This window comes from Solenopsis invicta, chromosome 7 (genome assembly GCF_016802725.1).
Source record: "Solenopsis invicta isolate M01_SB chromosome 7, UNIL_Sinv_3.0, whole genome shotgun sequence".
In the NCBI taxonomy this organism is placed as follows: domain Eukaryota; kingdom Metazoa; phylum Arthropoda; class Insecta; order Hymenoptera; family Formicidae; genus Solenopsis; species Solenopsis invicta.
The window spans coordinates 12018992-12039072 of record NC_052670.1 but is presented as its reverse complement, the minus strand read 5'-3'; the positions used below and the strand labels follow the sequence as shown (position 1 = coordinate 12039072).

Below are 20081 nucleotides of genomic sequence, written 5' to 3'. Positions count from 1 at the left end.
TTAAAAAATTCAACTAGATTTAATCAATATTTAAAAAATTTCGATTCTTATGATTTTAAGGGTAATATTCTAAAAAATAATTAAAAATATGGATCTACCAAGAGATTATTTTATATTATAAACCTCATAGCTTTTATAATCTTAATTTTAAAATTATTTTCAAAAATACATGATAAAAAACTATGTCAAAGCATCCCTTCGCACAAAGAAAAAAGTCTAACACTTATACAAAATTTCAATTCTTTTTAAAAAAGCTGAACACACAACAAAAATGACATATTAATCAAATTTCATAAAAATAAATATATATTCAGAAGTTATGTTGAAAAAACTGTTTATTTTAATGTCACATTGAGAAAGTGTAGATTCGTTAAAAATATTGAGGACAAATATTATATAAGTTTCTTGTTTTAACATTAACCATTATCATGTCATCACATATTTCAAACTGTTAAACATCAAGTTTTATCAAAATCTTAATAAAAATTAACATTTTCACAACTAAAAATAAAAGATAATAGATAAATTTAAAGTTCATCGAAAGGTGCAGATTTGAAATAAAATAAAGGACTGCCATCAATTTCTTGCATTAAGACAGTTTCAGGAGAGATAAGATCTTTATGATTAATAAATATTTTTGTTTCATTCTCTATTGTTACTTTTTCAAATATTCCATTCATTGAATTATAACAAATATTTATTTTGGTACCAAAAAAGTATAAGTTTTCAAATTCTAGGTCGATAATAAGATAATCTATTTGACACAGATTGTAATATCCAAAAATACTTCTTCCGTATGACACAAAACTGTTTTTCTTATAAGTTACTCCTTTAAAGTTTGCCGAAAAAGAAAAATAATATTGGTTTTCATGAATTTTATGAATTTTGTTTATCTCTTGAAAGATTATGTTTTGTTCAAGCATCCTGGCATCTACTGATATAATTTTATTATAATACAAAGAATTCAAAGAAGAGTTATAAGCTTGTAAAAGTTGATGTTTCCGAGAGAGAGAAAAAAGGACATTTTTATAATTAGTCGTATGACGAATAACACTTTTCAAAATACTGATGTTTGTGCTCAAATGCAAATGTCCATAAATGTCGTAGTGGCCCGAATTCTCTAAATAAATTAGAATAATGGATTAAGTAGTGATGTTTAGGCCTTAATTTTGTAGATGGAAATAATATTTGACGAGTTTCTAAGTATTCTTGTCAGTGGGAAACACTTAAATTTCACGCACTGGATTTTTAAAGATTTGTTTTATTTAATATTGTACAATTGCTAATATAATGATTAGTGTTTATTTGTTTGTGTATTCACATCATACCGTCGTAACGTCTAAGGGAGATGTGTGTATCTACCGCGACGACGCCTGAAGGCAGCGGCCCTGAGTCCGTAAGGACGTCGCCTAGGAGTCACTAGCCTGGGTCACGGATTTGTCGAAGGAAAACTGGTCTTCTGTTATTTTATCACTCACGCATACGTCGTAAGAAGCACGTATTTTAACGTATAACGATGTGATCGTATTTATCACTCTTAGAAGAAGAATCAAGTATTAATGGTCTTACTGAAATGAAAATTCACACACATTTATGTCTGCTCTTGTCGATGGTCGAAAGCGTAGTCAGGACGAGAAGTGAATTTTTTGACAAAAAACACCGATAATAAATCACACTTATTTAATAAACAAGCGTGTGCATGGTAACGCGGAATACCGAAATACATAAATTCGCTTAGTAACAGGAAATCTCGAAGTGCCAAATATGTCGAATTATTTGACAATTCTCTTTCATCTAAGTTCACCCGTCGTCCGTTCTCCGACATACATGTATGTGTGTGTGAATGTGTCGTGCATGACACTCTTTAAATATGTCACGCACGTAACATACTCCCCCCGTTGAGAGGAAATACCGATCAATAATATATACTCGCATTTACATATACGCTATACATGTATATATTACATATATATGCGTGTGTAATGTTTCATGTGAAATGACTGGATAAAATTTTACATCTAATGATGTATATGAATATTTTAGTGATCAATATTTTATACTGTACCACTTGCTTAATCGGTTTCTATAGGCAGCAGACATAATGATTTCACAGCTCTTTTAATTTCTCCTGAAGATGTTTTTATAGTTGCGACTCGTACAATTCCACCTTCACCAGGGTGTACGTGTGTAACTCTGCCTAACGCCCATTGAGTGCATAGAATATTTTTGTCTTTGATAAGTATGACAGAACCGATGTTAAGCTTTGATTCATCTTTTTTCCATTTATTTCGTATTTGGAGTTCATTTAAGTATTCTAAACTCCATCTTGCCCAGAAGTCTTGTCGGACCTTTGATATATGTTTCCAGATGGATAAACGATTTTCTGGAACACTTAATAAATCGCTTTCCGGCAAAGAAGTAATAGGTTTGCCAATTAGATAATGAGCGGGGGATAAGACGAGTAAGTCGTTTGGATCTGTTGAAATGGACGTGATTGGTCTAGAATTTAAAATGCCCTCGACTTCGGTTGTGAATGTTTCTAATTCTTCGTATGTAAAAAGAGAGTCACCTATCACGCGTTTGAAGTGGTGCTTAAATGACTTTACGGTTGATTCCCACATTCCACCAAAATGGGGAGCGAGTGGTGGTATAAAATGCCATTTAATACGGTGTTGATTTGCAAATTGATTTACGAGTGTTTTATGTTCTTCCGAGTTTATTAACACATATACTTCCTTTAATTTGTTATTTGCACCAACAAAGTTGGTACCCTTGTCTGAGTAAATATGTTCGGGAATACCGCGTCTGGCGTTAAATCGGCGTAAAGCCGCAAGAAAACCATCCGATGTTAAATCACTTACTAATTCGAGATGTACAGCCTTTATAGCCATACAAATAAATACGCATATGTATACTTTGATTTTATTACGATTACGAAATTTTCGTTCCTTGATAAAAAAATGGACCGCAGAAATCTACACCGGTATGAGCAAAGGGTGTTGTCGCTCGCACCCGAGCAGCCGGGAGATTGCCTAATTTATATTTAATCGCATCGGCATTGAAACGGGAGCATCGTATGCATGTGCGAACGACCCTTCTCACTTGATTTCGGCCGTCACATAACCAAAAACGTTGTCTCAATGTGTACAAGGTTGTTTGAATACCTGTATGATGATGTTTTTCATGAAGTTCGCGAATGATGTTATCTGTTATATGATGGCGATTCGGGAGAAGAATCGGATGTTTCTGCGAAAATGAGAGATTGGATCGTTGGATACGTCCACTGACACGAATAAGTCCGATTTCATCAAGGAACGGGTTTAAATTTGCGTATTTACCCTTATATGCGATGTTCTTTTTTAATTCTTGAATTACCTCCGAGAATTGACTGTCTTGGAGCAATTTTAACACTCGTAATTCTGCATTATTAATTTCATCGGCACATAAATTACCTGTATATTTATTGTTTGAGCGAAATCTGAGACACCAAGCAATTATCCTGAGCAATTTAGAATATGATGAGTATTTATTAAACAAGCCGTAATCCTTATGTAAGACTGTTAAACAGGTGTTTTTCTTTAATTCGGGTATTTCTGTTAAACGTTTAAACTCATTAGGCCATTGCGACGCGTCTTTAATAAGCCAAGTAGGTCCTGTGGACCATGTGTTGTTTTGCAAGAAATCGTAAGGCAATTGGCCTCTTGATAACGCGTCCGCGGGATTGTCTGCGGTTCTGACGTGCCGCCATTCATATGAACCGGTGATTTCTTGAATGATTGCGACTCGATTTGCTATGTACGTTTTTAACAAGTGTGGCGATGTGTTCAACCAATGTAATACTATAGTCGAGTCACTCCAAAAAATGACTTTGGTGACGTAAAAACCGAACACGTCCTTTATTTCTTGATATAATTGTGCTAATATTAATGCTCCGCATAATTCAAGTCGTGGGATGGTAGATATTTTTAATGGCGCTACTCGCGATTTGGCACATAACAATCTAACGGTTACATCGCCGTGTTTTCCCGTTGAACGTACGTATATACATGCACCGTAACCTATATTGCTCGCGTCGCAAAATCCATGTATTTGTACGTTTTGATAATTCTCGATTAATAAATTTCGAGGGAAAGAAACTCGGCCCATTGTTTCCCATTGTTTTACGAATTTTAACCATTCTGTATATATGTTTTGCGGTACGGACTCGTCCCATTGTAGACCACATCGCCAGACGTGTTGCATTATTTTTTTAATATATAAAATGACCGGGCCCAGCAATCCTAAGGGGTCAAATATTTTGGCAATCTCTGATAATATAGTTCTCTTTGTAATTTTTGTTGTATTTCCGATTGATTTTGTCGCGTAATATATCTTATCATCGCGTGCATTCCACGTTACGCCTAATGTTTTTAAAGCGCGATCTGTATCTAATGCAAAATTCTCGTGTAGTGCGCTAATCGGTAAATCATTGACTACGCGTTTATCGTTAGATGCCCATTGTCTTATACTAAAGCCGCCGCGAGCTAATAATGTTATTATTTCATTTCGCAACGTCCGAGCGTCATTTATCGTCTCAGCGCCGGTTAATAAATCATCTACGTATAGATGTGACTCAATTACTTTGGCTGCCCGAGGATATGAAGATCGTTCATCGTCTGCTAATTTTTTGATGGTTCGGATTGCGAGAAATGGCGGTGAAGAAATCCCGAAAGTAAGCGTATTTAATTGTAATGTTTTTATTTCACCATTTTCGCGCCATAATATGCGTTGATAACGTCGATCCTCATCGTGTACGAGAATCTGTCTATACATCTTTTCGATGTCTGCTGTTAAGACGTATTTGTAAGATCGAAAACGAATTAAATGTGAAAATAGTTTATTTTGTATAGTTGGACCTACCATTAATGTATCGTTGAGAGATAAGCCGTTATTCGTTTTCGCCGACGCATCAAACACAACTCGTACTTTCGTAGTATTACTTGATTCTTTAATTACAGCGTGATGAGGCATATAATACCCATCATCACTGGGATTTTTTATTTCGGACATATGATTTAAATTAATGTATTCAGCTATTACTCTAGTGTATTCAGTTTTTAATGTATTGTTCGAGTTGAGTTTGCGTTCGAGTGCGCGAGTCACCGAGACGGGTATTATTTTTTCGAAACGGTAATCGAACCACGTATCGACCGTTTTTGTTTCGCGAGAATGTTCTTAAATAATGTGTTTCACAGTCAATTTCTTCCGGAGATTGTAATTTGTCTGACGTAATCTCTTCAGTAATCCAAAATTTGGATATCAATTCTTCTAAACGCGTTAAATGGCACGTAACATTTGACGGAATTCGTGATGTGGTGTTTCCGGCGATCACCCATCCTAGACGTGTCTTTTGTAAATATAAATCGTGTCCGTCTTTAGACAAGCTTATCTGACCATCCGCGAATAAAGAAAGTGTCGCTCCAGAGCCTATTAATAGATCGACCGAGCGAGGTAAGTGGAATTCCGGATCCGCGAGTTTGATGTTTCGCGGTATTTTGACTGAATTTCGAGGGAATGTTTCGGATGGAACTAAATCGGCAATAGACGGAATTGTTAAACATGTTAGATTTTTTGTAAATTCATTGTGTAGAGATTTTATCGTAATGCGTACTATGCCTTTCGATTCAGTGCACGTGCCGTTTATTGCATTAATTGACAATGATTGTGTCGATATTGATAATTTTAAACGTTTCGCCATGGATACCGTAATAAAATTTGCAGTGGCACAAGTGTCTAAAAGCGCTCGGCATTTAATTTGTTGGTGATTACTATTTTGAATGTAAATTAAAGCACTAATCATTAACTCTGGAGAGGAAGCGTGTAGAGATGCAAGATTCATTATTCGAGTATCGGCTAGTCAATCTGTTCCGTTTGAAGCGGCCTTAGAAGTGTTGAATTTATTCGAGGCGCCGTAATTGTCATCGTGTAATAGCGTATTATGACATTTTTGACATATGGTGCAATTCGAGAATTTACAAGGGAAACCTTTATGTGAACGTAAGCAGTTGTAGCAAATCTTCGCGTTTTTCACCGTATCGATACGCTTTTGCACGGACAATTGTTTGAATTTCTCGCATGTATATAATGGATGTCGTTTATTTTTACACATTAAACAACTGCGTGTTGTATTCAAAAAGAGTGCACGATTCGAGTGAGACAATTTTTTCTTCTTTATCGCGGGCTCGACTTTAAAATCTTCTTCTATTGCCTTTGTTCTTTCGCGTTTCGATGCACAGACTGCGGATTTGTACAGGAATTCGTACATTTGTTCAACTTTCGGAAACTCGTCTTTTTCGAGAGTCGCTTCCCATTTTTCTAACGTATTTTTAGGTACTTTAGTCTCTAGAATATGTACGATTAATTGCGGCTCGACGTTAACTCCTAGAGTACTCAGTGATGCGACATGTTGCTATGCGTCACCCGCAAGTTTGCGCAACCCGCTAGTAGATTCCTTGTCTATCGCGGGCAAATTGAGAATCATCGAATAATGTCGCGATATTAAAATCCGCTTGACTTCGTAGGCGCGTTCAAGTAATTCCCATGCTTTAGTATAATTGATCCCGTCAATTGCGAATATTCGAATTTTGCTTGCTGCGTCTCCGATCAAAGCTGATTTTAAATAATGTAATTTATCAATATCGGACAGATCGGTTCGGGAGCCGATCATGTTAGCAAATGCATTCTTAAACGACAGCCAATTCTCGTACTTTCCATCAAAAGTCGGTAAAGAAGCTTCCGGTAATTTGATTCGTCGATTTTTAATTATTGTTTCCGTGCTGTCACTACGAGTTCCGTTAATCGACACGTTAGATTCTGTCTCCGTTGTATCAGGCGGATGTAAAATATTTTCTACTTTACTCGCGATTAAATAATCACGTTCTTGTACGTTTTCAAATTCGGATTGATGCGCCTCACTCGGATCTAACAACGCGAGCTCATCGTTATATCCTTCGAACGCGTGATACAGTTCGGTGATACGATTCATTCTTAGTTTTATTAAGGAACGATCAACACTACCTTTGTCGAGAATATTACTCAAGTTAGTGAGTTGTGATTTTAAAGACGTCCGTTTTTGAATAATTAATTTGATTTTGTCAGCCATGATTGAATAGTTTAGGAATAATCAAACGACTTACTTCGATTGATTTCGTATAATGAAAATTTGTATTCTGTTTCCCTCCGCTCACGTATAGTCGCCGCGACAACGCCTAGAGACAGCGATCTGAATCCGTGGGATGTCGTTTCGGGAACCACTGTCTTGAGTCGCGGACTCGTCGAAGGTTTCCTTGTCCTCGTGTAGACTGTGAAACCTCCCAGGAGGCACCAAAAAAATGTTCAGTGGGAAACACTTAAATTTCACGCACTTTTTTAAAGATTTGTTTTATTTAATAATGTACAATTGCTAATATAATGATTAATGTTTATTTGTTTGAGTATTCACATCATACCGTCGTAACGTCTAAGGGAGATGTGTGTATCTACCGCGACGACGCCTGAAGGCAGCGGCCCTGAGCAGAGTTGCCATTGAGGCGCCGATTTGCAGCCACACCGACAGCCAGAGGGAACAGACCCACTTGCACCGGCTGGCACTTTATCCCCACTTATCGGCGTACGTCGAGCAGCCAAGGCGACGAGTGGGGAGCTCAACTGTCTCTTTCTTTCTCAAGCGGTCTATCTCCTTCTCAACCTATCCTCTTCTGTCTCAAGCGTTCTCTTTCTTTCTTGTTACAGGCGCAGCTTTGCTTTCGACCATCAGCGATTTGAGATTTTCGTATCGCGGAGCCGAGTCACGACGCGCGCGCGCGCGCTATGTATTAATGTATATACACGTTTTCTACTTATACATATATAAAAAATACATGACGATATATCGATTTTTTTATCTTAATGGTATATTTATAAAATAAAAAAGAAATTGAAAAAAAATATTGCTGTATTAAGCATGAAACATTTATAAATATAATTAATCCATATACATGTTTATAAAAAATGCTTAATTATTTCTAAATTACAATGTAGAAATATTGCAGCATGAAATATATTACACATATTCAGCATGGTGACACTTTAAATCAAAAACAAACGGTATTGAAATAATTAAAAAAATCGTTTGACTTTTTATTTAAAATGTTATCATGCTGAATGTGTAATATTTCATACAGCAATATTTCTACATTATAATTTAGAAATTTAATTGTGCATTTTTGTTAACATTTACTTGGATTAATTCTTTTAAATGTTTTACGTATAGCACAGTTAAAAGTATCTTTCCTAATTATTGAACAATTTCTTTCTAAATTTAATTTTATATCATTAAGATGATTCGCCTATCACATATCGTTACATTTTTACCGAAATACTATTTCAAAATTAATTGAACAATTATCAACATTTTCTAAAAGGTCAATACTTTTACATATATTTTTTAAAATATACCTACACAATTGTCGCTTACAAGATTTGGTCATATAATTTAATATCGGGAAATGTCACGCGTCTCATCGCCAATTTGACAACTCTAGATCTGAAGTCACATACGGCTGTTACTGTAGCTGTAACATGATTTCAAATCTCGAGATTCTTCAGTCGAATTCTGGCGATTACAATATTCAGTATTTTAATACAGCAATTCAAATGTGTTAATATTTAAGTCTACTCTTGGCCACCATGCGCGTTTTTTATTTAAAATGTATCACGTAACAAAAAATTATGCTCATTTTTTATATGAAATAAATACAACTATTACCGAAATTATTTTTTTCGATAATCTGTTTTCTTACATTTACTTTATTTTACATAAATGTTCTTTTACACAAACGTACATAGTGTTGCTCAACGGAAACCGCAAGAAAGTGATGGTCTTTTCCGTCAGGAGAAAAATGTAAAAAATTCTCATCTATACTTAAAAATAATAAGAATTGAAAGTAATATTTAATCAGCTACATTGTTTTACAATATTAACTAGTCACATAAAAAATGGAATTAGTTAACATTGCAAAATAATGTAACTGATTAAATATTACTTTCAAAATAAATTTTTTACATTTCCCTCAATGTGTGTGTGTGTGTGTGTGTGTGTGTGTGTGTGTGTGTGTGTGTGAGTGTGTGCTTAATTTTATATTGTTTTTACACGTTCATTCTTTTCGAACGATGTCCTTACGGAGAAAATATTTTGCACATCCACTCTTACGTCGCCAGACAAATTATATAAAAGTAACGCTAAAAAAAACCAGAATACTTTAACATTACATGTAGTGCATGTTAATGATATTGCTGGTCCTTCGTGGGCAAATTAAAATTAAAATTAAAATATTAAAATTTTTTTTCTTGTCCGTAAGGACATCGCTCAAAAAGAGTGAGTCAAATACCTTGTGTAAAATAGTGTAAAATGTTTTGTCCGTAAGGACATCGATCGAAAGAGTGTGTAAAAGACTTTGTCGGTAAGGACATCGCTCGAAAAAGTGTGCAAAATATTATGTCCGTAAGGACATCACTCGCAAGAGTGGATGTGCAAAATATTTTGTCCGTAAGGACATCGTTCGAAAAGAATGAGCGTGTAAAAACAATATAAAATTAAGCACACACTCACATACACACACACACACACACACACACACACACATTGAGGGAAATGTAAAAAATTTATTTTGAAAGTGATTTTTAATCAGGTACATTATTTTGCAATGTTAACTAATTCCATTTTGTATGTGACTAGTTAATATTGTAAAACAATGTAGCTGATTAAATATTACTTTCAATTCTTATTATTTTTAAGTATAGATGAGAATTTTTTACATTTTTCTCCTGACGGAAAAGACCATCACTTTCTTGCGGTTTCCGTTGAGCAACACTATGTACGTTTGTGTAAATTAACATTTATGTAAAATAAAGTAAATGTAAGAAAACAGATTATCGAAAAAAATAATTTCGGTAATAGTTGTATTTATTTCATATAAAAAATGAGCATAATTTTTTGTTACGTGATACATTTTAAATAAAAAACGCGCATGGTGGCCAAGAGTAGACTTAAATATTAACACATTTGAATTGCTGTATTAAAATACTGAATATTGTAATCGCCAGAATTCGACTGAAGAATCTCGAGATTTGAAATCATGTTACAGCTACAGTAACAGCCGTATGTGACTTCAGATCTAGAGTTGTCAAATTGGCGATGAGACGCGTGACATTTCCCGATATTAAATTATATGACCAAATCTTGTAAGCGACAATTGTGTAGGTATATTTTAAAAAATATATGTAAAAGTATTGACCTTTTAGAAAATGTTGATAATTGTTCAATTAATTTTGAAATAGTATTTCGGTAAAAATGTAACGATATGTGATAGGCGAATCATCTTAATGATATAAAATTAAATTTAGAAAGAAATTGTTCAATAATTAGGAAAGATACTTTTAACTGTGCTATACGTAAAACATTTAAAAGAATTAATCCAAGTAAATGTTAACAAAAATGCACAATTAAATTTCTAAATTATAATGTAGAAATATTGCTGTATGAAATATTACACATTCAGCATGATAACATTTTAAATAAAAAGTCAAACGATTTTTTTAATTATTTCAATACCGTTTGTTTTTGATTTAAAGTGTCACCATGCTGAATATGTGTAATATATTTCATGCTGCAATATTTCTACATTGTAATTTAGAAATAATTAAGCATTTTTTATAAACATGTATATGGATTAATTATATTTATAAATGTTTCATGCTTAATACAGCAATATTTTTTTTCAATTTCTTTTTTATTTTATAAATATACCATTAAGATAAAAAAATCGATATATCGTCATGTATTTTTTATATATGTATAAGTAGAAAACGTGTATATATATTAATACATAGCGCGCGCGCGCGCGTCGTGACTCGGCTCCGCGATACGAAAATCTCAAATCGCTGATGGTCGAAAGCAAAGCTGCGCCTGTAACAAGAAAGAAAGAGAACGCTTGAGACAGAAGAGGATAGGTTGAGAAGGAGATAGACCGCTTGAGAAAGAAAGAGACAGTTGAGCTCCCCACTCGTCGCCTTGGCTGCTCGACGTACGCCGATAAGTGGGGATAAAGTGCCAGCCGGTGCAAGTGAGTCTGTTCCCTCTGGCTGTCGGTGTGGCTGCAAATCGGCGCCTCAATGGCAACTCTGCAGCGTGCCTCGGCACATACTTCGCCTCACGCCCAGAGTTGCCGCTGATGCGCCGATTTGCAGCACACCGCTGCCAGAAAGAACAGCACTCGCTAGCACCCGTTGGCACTTTCTCCCCACTTATCGGCCTGCGTCGAGCAGCCGAGGCGCCGAGTGGGGACTTCTTCTGTCTTTTTCTCTCTCGAGCGGTCTCTCTTCTTCTTGACCTATCCTCTTCTGACTCGAACGTTCTCTTTCTCTCGTATTACAGGCACAGCTTTTGGCTCATGCTAGGTCGAGAAGGAGAGAGACCGCTCGAGAGAGAGAAAGAGACAGAAGGAGTCCCCACTCGGTGCCTCGGCTGCTCGACGCAGGCCGATAAGTGGGGAGAAAGTGCTAACGGGTGCTAGCGAGTGCTGTTCTTTCTGGCAGCGGTGTGCTGCAAATCGGCGCATCAGCGGCAACTCTGGCCCTGAGTCCGTAAGGACGTCGCCTTGGAGTCACTACCCTGGGTCACGGATTTGTCGTAGGGAAACTGTTCTTCTGTTATTTTATCACTCACGCATACGTCGTAAGAAGCACGTATTTTAACGTATAACGATGTGATCGTATTTATCACTCTTAGAAGAAGGATCAAGAATTAATGGTCTTACTGAAATGAAAATTCACACACGTTTATGTCTGCTCTTGTCGATGGTCGAAAGCGTAGTCAGGACGAGAAGTGAATTTTTGACAAAAAACACCGATAATAAATCGCACTTATTTAATAAACAAGCGTGTGCATGGTAACGCGGAATACCGAAATACATAAATTCGCTTAGTAACAGGAAATCTCGAAGTGCCAAATATGTCGAATTATTTGACAATTCTCTTTCATCTAAGTTCACCCGTTGTCCGTTCTCCGACATACATGTATGTGTGTGTGAATGTGTCGTGTATGACATTCTTTAAATATGACACGCACGTAACAATTCTTCTATCAAATAGTGTAACAATGCAATTTGACCAATCGATATTTTGAAAGCTAACACAATGTTTACAATTTTTCGCAAAAAAAGAAGTAATTTCCATTCCTCAAAGTCATATAATTTATTTATTCTAATCAAGGCAAAAGGTAATATATTTAATATTTTCATATTTTGACTATGAGTGCCATTTAATTTTTTTGACTTTTTTATTGGTGGCAAGTATATTTTCTCTTCATTTTGAAAATTAATATTGCTAAGTTTTTCATTAATATATTCATAAGTCAACAATTTTTTTCCAATTAATTCATTTATTATTAACATGACATCGTACTGAACAATTCCTTCAAAAAAATCATGTGATATACAAGGTGGCATTCCAGGTTGGCAAACGTGAAAAAAGTTCAAATTGTTAAAAACAGAATTTAATTTAATTCCTCTGCTGACTTGATTATCATTTACTATATTATTTATATCTTCTTTGTAAGTTTCAATTGTTCTTTTCTCAAATTTTGACGTTATAAGTTGTGAATTTGCTTTTATTTTGTTAATATGACAAAATCGACAAAAATAACCTGACATGTGAAAGTTCTCATTGAATCCACCAATAAAGTGACTACCCAGATTATCTCCTACTAAAGCTATTAATGTTCCTTTAAGCATTATTTTTTCATTTTTATAATTGATTTCTATACCTGTTTGTTCAATATCCTTTAAATCTTGTATAAGAATATCAAAAAGCTCTGACGTTCCAAGTCTCTTCAAATCTTTTTCATACATTAAAGCAACTAAATTAATTTGATTTATTTTAACACGTTGCCAAGCGGGGATATTTGCCAATGTACGAGGTGTGTTCAAAAAGTATCGCGAATTTTGTGTTTTTTCAAAAATTATTTATTTATTCATGAATATCTATTTTGTCCCCTTCAAAGTAATCCCCATGAGATATTATACACTTGTGCCAACGGTTTTTCCAATCTTCGAAGCACTTCAAAATATCATTTTTTTTTATCTTGTTCAGCTCCTCCTTCGATGCCGTCTTTATCTCGTCAAGCGTAGCGTAACGTCGTCCTTTCATGGGCCTCTTCAGTTTAGGGAACAAGAAAAAGTCACAGGGGGCCAGATCTGGGGAATACGGTGGCTGCGGCATCATTAGTGTGTTGTTTTTGGCCAAAAAGTCGCGCACAAGCAACGATGTGTGAGCAGGGGCGTTATCGTGGTGCAAAAGCCAATTTTTGTTCTTCCACAAATCCGGGCGTTTCTGGCGGATTGCTTCGCGCAAATTGCGCATAACTTGCAGGTAATATTCCTTATTGACCGTTCTACCCTGTGGCAAGAACTCATGATGCACCACGCCCCTGCAATCGAAGAAAACTGTCAGCAAAACTTTCACATTCGACCGAACTTGGCGCGCTTTTTTCGGTCTTGGTTCGTGCGGCAGCTTCCATTGAGATGATTGAGCTTTGGTTTCCACGTCATAACCATAAACCCACGATTCGTCACCAGTTATGACCCTCTGGAGCAAATTTGGGTCGTCGCGGACAGAGTCCAACATCTCATTAACAATGTTCATGCGATGCTGTTTTTGGTCGCAATTGAGCAATTTTGGTACGAATTTCGCGGCGACCCGTCTCATGCCCAAATCATTGATAAAAATCGAATGGCACGAGCCAATCGATATGTTTAGGTCCTCAGCAACTTCTCTAACGGTGATTCGACGATTGGCCAATACCATTTTCTCCACTTCATTAATTTTTTCGTCTGTTGTTGAAGTGCTCGGGCGTCCGGCACGCTCTTCGTCGTTCACATCTTCTCGGCCTTCTGAGAACATTTTGTACCACCGATAAACGTTGCTTCGGTCCAAGGTAGCTTCTCCGTATGCCACAGTCAACATTCGGAATGCATCCGCGCACTTAATTTCGTTTTTCACACAAAATTTGATAAAGGTTCTTTGATCCATTTTTTTGAATAGGTAAAAATCGAAGACGATCCAAAACACGTGCAAGCAAAGCAGCTGTCAACAATTAAGTGAACATTCAAAATGGCCGAGCTTGTCGGCATAAGTGAGAGACATGAGTACCAACATAACGCCACAAAAAGATCGAAATTCGAATATACGTAACCCGCGAAAATTCAAAATTCGCGATACTTTTTGAACACACCTCGTATACCATACTTGCGTTTAATAAACGTATAAAACAATCCAGTTCTTATTGAGTTTATTGTGAATAGTCGACTAATAGTCATATATATATATATATTAACTATTAAAAGTAGTTTGCTGATGATTATTCTAAATAACCTGATTATGAAATCAATAATCATTCCATAAAAGAACTATTAGGGAATGATTATTGCAAATAATCTCATTATGAAATCAATAATCACTCATTCAAAAACTATTAGGAAATGATTAGTGTAAATAATCCAATCATTAGGTGTTACATAATCACTATTAGAGAATGAATAATCACTATTGTAAGTTAATAGTGATTATTGGCTTTCCAATAGTTCATTTCCGTAAGGGATATATCTGTTAAAAACAACAATAGAATGAAGACTTCAAAAATATGGTAAAAGAAATACAAAAAAGAAAAAACGAAGGCACTATTTTCTATATTATTAAGAACTTGGAAGAATCCCATGATCATAAACATATTTCACAATTGTTTTTTCTTTCTTACATCGATTCCATATATTGATAAATAAAATACGAATGCTTTTTCATGCTGTATTAATAAAGATCAAAATAATTGATTCTAAGCGATCATCGTTTCTCACATACGTGCTGCTGCATCAAATTGCTTTTCTAACTTTGCGTGAATCGGCGAAGGCACGTGCCAAGAGACGTGCTCTATGTCGCGTGGGAGTCGGGAATGCACACGCTGCAAGTGTTCGTTTGTGCAGGTGCATCGCGATCGCAGGTACGCGCTGCGGGGATATGAAAGCGAGAGTAACTCCGCAGTTACTCCATCCACGTACCGTTGAACTTGACCCACTATTCGTCCCGCGATACGATATGGCTCCTCGCATCTATAGCACCTCGTACCTTCGCGTCACCTCACCTTCTTCGTTTTTCCCCTCTCCTCGTCGGAATTCATCTACGCGGCGGGATGTCGTTGAAGTTATCTGCACTCAGCGAAGCGTATTCCTATAGCTGGATAACCGGGTCAAATTCGTTTCGAGACTCGTAGACTAAATAACACGGCAGACACGGAAGTCTGGTTCCGTCACGGCTACAATCACCTCGAAGATATCTGACAATCAGTATGATTTTTTTTATTACACAGGAGCTGAACGATATTTGTTTCACACGTGGTGAGAAATTCTTTACTAGAATAATATATTTATCATTGTGTTGAGATTGAAATATCAGGCGTGTAAATTATAACAAAACTAGTTTGTATGTAAATAATAAAAATGAAAATAGAGAGAGATAAGGTCACAATAAAGAGCAAACAAATAAGTGACAATATAACATTGATATATATTCTGATTCCATTATAACAATAAACACGAACGTTTCAACTTCACAGAGTTCTCTTCAGTGCACTAATTAATATTTTAATAAATTAAAAGTAAAAAATTAAGATTGCACGAATATACAATAAAACCATATTATAATAAGTTCGTTGACTTTCGTCAATAAGTGTAGCATAATAACCATGTAGTTGATATGAAAAAGTAACATAATAAATATGAATAAATAAACGAATGAAATCGATATAGGCAATGATAAAAAAGGGTCGTACATTTTAAAAGTTCTGATATAAAATAAATCCTTTCATTGTTTCCAAATCATGAATTAATCAAGTATTTGTCCAAGAACGTTAATAAAAAGTGTGTCAAATGCCGTAAATAACTGTTTGATCGCTCTATATTAAATATCACAATATAAAAATGTCATAATAATGTCTACAAATTATTGTTGCTAACTATATGTAACAATTACTGTGGGATATTTCTGACGAAACATCACATGCTTTTGTTGAATGCTTTTAAACAATTTAAACTGCTTTATTACTGGTTACAAACATATTGCTAATTCAACGGATGGCTGAAGAAACGGTGTTTACTTATTCGACGGTCGGCCGCAGAAAGAGAACGCAATATGCAAACATGTTGCTACCTCAACGGTTGCCCGAAGAAAGAGAAAGGAGCCTCGATGAGCTCCCGTACACACTATTATAATACGCTGCTGTTGATTAATTTGATGCGCCACCGCTGCATTAGCTTTGACAGTCTTACTGTACCATCTCTTGGCTTACAATAGACTTAATTGATAACTACTGAGTCCTTATGAGTAATTGATACGTGTTGACGCATACCTGACTCGATATGTGGACACCTTACGATATTCGGTTCGCGCTTACAATACTATACAATTACATCTTTTATAAATTTAGGAAGTACTAGGTGTACTGAATCTCAAGTATCTTTACTGCTCCGTGTTTAATTATAAAATGATAAACACATCAGTGGACCAAACGTTTGAACTGATTTATTACGATCCGTCAAGTTTATTTTCATTTTTGTGACATAAATTATGTGGATCTATTTTTTTTTACAACTTCAATATATACCATTGTACATATATATTTTGGTATTACTTTTTTACTGTAATCACGTTATAGGAATTTTGATTAAGCTACTTTTTATTGTTGTGCCAAGTTTTATCATCTTATCCGTTTGATATAAAAATTGTAACAAATAATTTGTACTTTTTTATTTTATCATAATTAATAGTCCGTAATTAATATTTGTAATTCATATTTGTCTTTTTCTTAAAATATTTTTTATTTATCTATTTATTTATTTTTCCGCGGAATTTTAGGTCCAGCGAAATATTCTTGTATATTTTTGTATTACGTTTCGACTATTTTATTTTTGCGAAAATTATTTTACATGCATCAATAAATTCTATTTTTATATAATTTACGTACAAACGGATATGTGGGCCAGAATATATTCACGTTCTAAAGTCAATAATACCAATACTCAGGCTCGGTAACTATAGTTTGGAGCACTCCACACTCAAAATTTAGCTTATTATTAGTGTGGAAATCTACACCCAAGAAATCCAAGAATTGGATTAATAATCAACTATGAATTTTTTAAAATATGCGCTGATGCCAAACGCTTGGATGCAAGCAAGCATGACGCAAAAGAGACTGCACAATGTGACTGTACTATATATAATTACAAGAATGCAGCGAAAGATATAGGACAAAGCAACGAATAAATTGGTCAGCAGGGCGCCAGCATAGAGCGTCGCAATTCGCAATTGTAAAAAAGGAACAGCAACAAAGAGCATAAAATAAATGAAAAATAAAAAATGGTCGTCACTTTGTATCCCCGCCTCTTTTGTCAATCAAAAATTCCACATCCATGGGCGAAGTAAATTACCGGGCCTAAATGTATACTGGTCTGCTTAAAAAATGATTACTAGCCAAATAATACTTTTTTTTGTAATGAATTGATGGAGACTTATGAGTTAATGAACTTATCATATAAACAGAAAACTACACTTTTATTTAACATTTTATCTAATTATTTTGTTTAATACGGAAGCTAAAAATGCTCAGATCGATCCTAATTGAAAAAGAAAAGTTATTATCTATTTTTATATAACAGAAATGCGAAGTTGGTATCCCCTTGTATGTTCAGATCGCTAGTTTTTATATTTAATTGTCAGAACATTTTAAACTGTGGAACTCTGGTTCAACAACTACTCAAGGGAGAAGAGAACTCTATCAATTATATCGAAATTCTGAAAACGAGATGCCAACTCCACAGACGTAACGCGCGGTGATCCTTGCGAAAATTAAATTGCAGAAGTCGAGAGTATAGAAGTCCAATAGGGATATCAATAGACTTGCATAGGCTGTCACGAATCGGGTTATAACCGAAAGCGAGCGAAATGGCGAACGAAACTTGCCCGACGCGCAAGCTATTGAGGAAGAGGAGCCAATCACAGTCCAATTCATGAAAAGGAAAATTAAATTTTGTTGAAGCCAGCTCACAGAATGACATCATAATGTCAGCTACGTGTGCGATATACATATATATAGGCCACGGCTTTTTTTCGAAAACTGACCTGATGCGCCTGAAATCAAGAAGTTTTTTTCAATGAGAACGGCGCCGTAATCCCCGATAAATCGAAACTAGCACTCGGAAAGAACAGTTTTACTGTAATATTTAAAAATTTAGCTAGATACAGATCGGAAAATAATTTTATGTCGAACTACCAAAATGACTATGTAAAACATGCAAGCATGATAATCCTGCTGCAAAAAGTTTTAACATTCTAGCCACTAACTTAAAACATTTAGTATAAATTGTTTAAAAGCTCAACATAATTATTTTCAGAGTTATAATTATTTTCAGCAAAATTCTTTTTTCTGTACACGATCTCTTAATCTTATTTTTCAATAATTACATTGAGAGGAAAAAATGATTGCAATTACGATAATTTAACTATAATTTATAATTATTTTCGGTATCAACTCTATATTTATAGTTTTTTTAATGCAAATAATAGCTAATAGCTGTTATTACTATATACGCTATTATTACTATATACTACTTACATAAATTATTTTAAAGAAATATAGTTATATTCATTTTAACCCTTAAACACATAAGTGGGTCTGGGAGACCTTCCCGAAAAAACTTTACCTTTGTGCCACTTTATTTTGGTTAAGCAATAAAGTTAGTCAATTGTAGCAGTTGATAGAGGAGACTCCAAACTTTTTTTCCACTTACAATTAGCTTGAATCTTTTTTTTCAATCCGTGTTCACATAGTAAGCGATCAAAAATCTAGGGGAATTTTCAATATGTATTTAAGGGTTAATTGTGATAGTATTTACTATATAAAAATGTTTATTTTATTGTTACTATTATGATATTTTACTATTTTAATATTTAAAGTTATAATTTATAGTAAAACTTTCTTATAGTTGGTAGAATTATGAACATAGGTATTATTATTAACATTGCAGCAGTAAGAACTATAATAATGAAGTTTCTAATTATAATTAGTATTTTACCATGTAATTACAGTTACAAGTACCAGAAACTTTTCTCTGTGTTCAAATTTCTGGTATAAAATATTTTGAAATCCTATATTAAAAAATTGGTTTACACGCGAGAAATTGCTTCTTGAAGTATTTTTTCCTGATCGAGAGAGTTGAGAGAGTCAAGATCGTGGAGTGGGTTTTGCCGATGTTGCTAACTCCCCGTGCGACGGAGTTAAGGGGTGTGTACACGCGCGAGGATTATTGGCTAGAAAAAAACACATTTTCATTTCTCATATAGAGAAGTATTATACTTTAAGTATGTGAATACTTTGTGTTATATTTCATTTTTAGGACGGGACTGACTGGCTGGCGTCAGTAACAAGTACCAGAAACTTTTCTTTCAGTATTCAAATATTTTTCTGGTATAAAATGTTTTGGAATCCTATATTAACAATGTTGCGTAGGTATTTATTGCTCACAGGATTCGCAAAATTGGAATGTACAGACACGGAGAGAACTCGGTCTCTCATTATGCCAACGTATTATAAAATATGAAGACTGGGCTTCTGATATTGTATTTGCTAACGCTCGTGGATCGACGCACTGGAGACTCGGCTCCTAAATCAATATTGATTTAGGATTGACGCAAAAACGGTCTCATTTTTACAATATTTTTTGGCCTATATATATACAGATCCGTGACCCTAGCGTGGGCCAATCGTAGCCTTTCGAGAATCGTGTCTTCTTGGCCGATGGCAGCCAATCAAGACTTGATCTGTTGCGCTCGCTCGGCGAGTGAATCGTGATTTTAAGGTGATGCTAAAGTCGTCCTTTTTTACCGACCAAACATTAATTTTCGGGCATGCCGTTCTTCTAATTGCATTTACAGATTTAAAAATCCTTTTCCACAATTAA

At 35.0% G+C, this 20081-nt stretch overlaps 2 protein-coding genes across 2 annotated transcripts; both read right to left on the bottom strand.

Moving 5' to 3' along the window:
- Positions 1-2072: 2072 nt before the first annotated feature.
- Positions 2073-5049, bottom strand: LOC113005763. The gene is made up of 2 exons (XM_026141636.1): positions 3103-5049; positions 2073-2879 (listed from the first exon to the last, which is right to left on the bottom strand). The coding sequence occupies exons 1-2, from the start codon at positions 5047-5049 to the stop codon at positions 2073-2075; spliced, it is 2754 nt and encodes a 917-aa protein (XP_025997421.1).
- Positions 5050-6448: 1399 nt separating this feature from the next.
- On the bottom strand, positions 6449-7141 carry LOC113005762. Its single transcript, XM_026141634.1, has one exon. The coding sequence runs from the start codon at positions 7139-7141 to the stop codon at positions 6449-6451; it is 693 nt and encodes a 230-aa protein (XP_025997419.1).
- Positions 7142-20081: the final 12940 nt, after the last annotated feature.

What these genes read in the sequence shown, in the direction of transcription:
- LOC113005762 (XM_026141634.1), bottom strand. Translation starts at nt 7,141, where the DNA reads ATGGCTGACAAAATCAAATTAATTATTCAAAAACGGACGTCTTTAAAA.
- LOC113005763 (XM_026141636.1), bottom strand. Translation starts at nt 5,049, where the DNA reads ATGTCCGAAATAAAAAATCCCAGTGATGATGGGTATTATATGCCTCAT. An exon ending in TATGTGACGGCCGAAATCAA is followed by an intron (nt 2,880 to 3,102) that starts GTGAGAAGGGTC and finishes ATGGCTATAAAG; the next exon opens with GCTGTACATCTCGAATTAGT.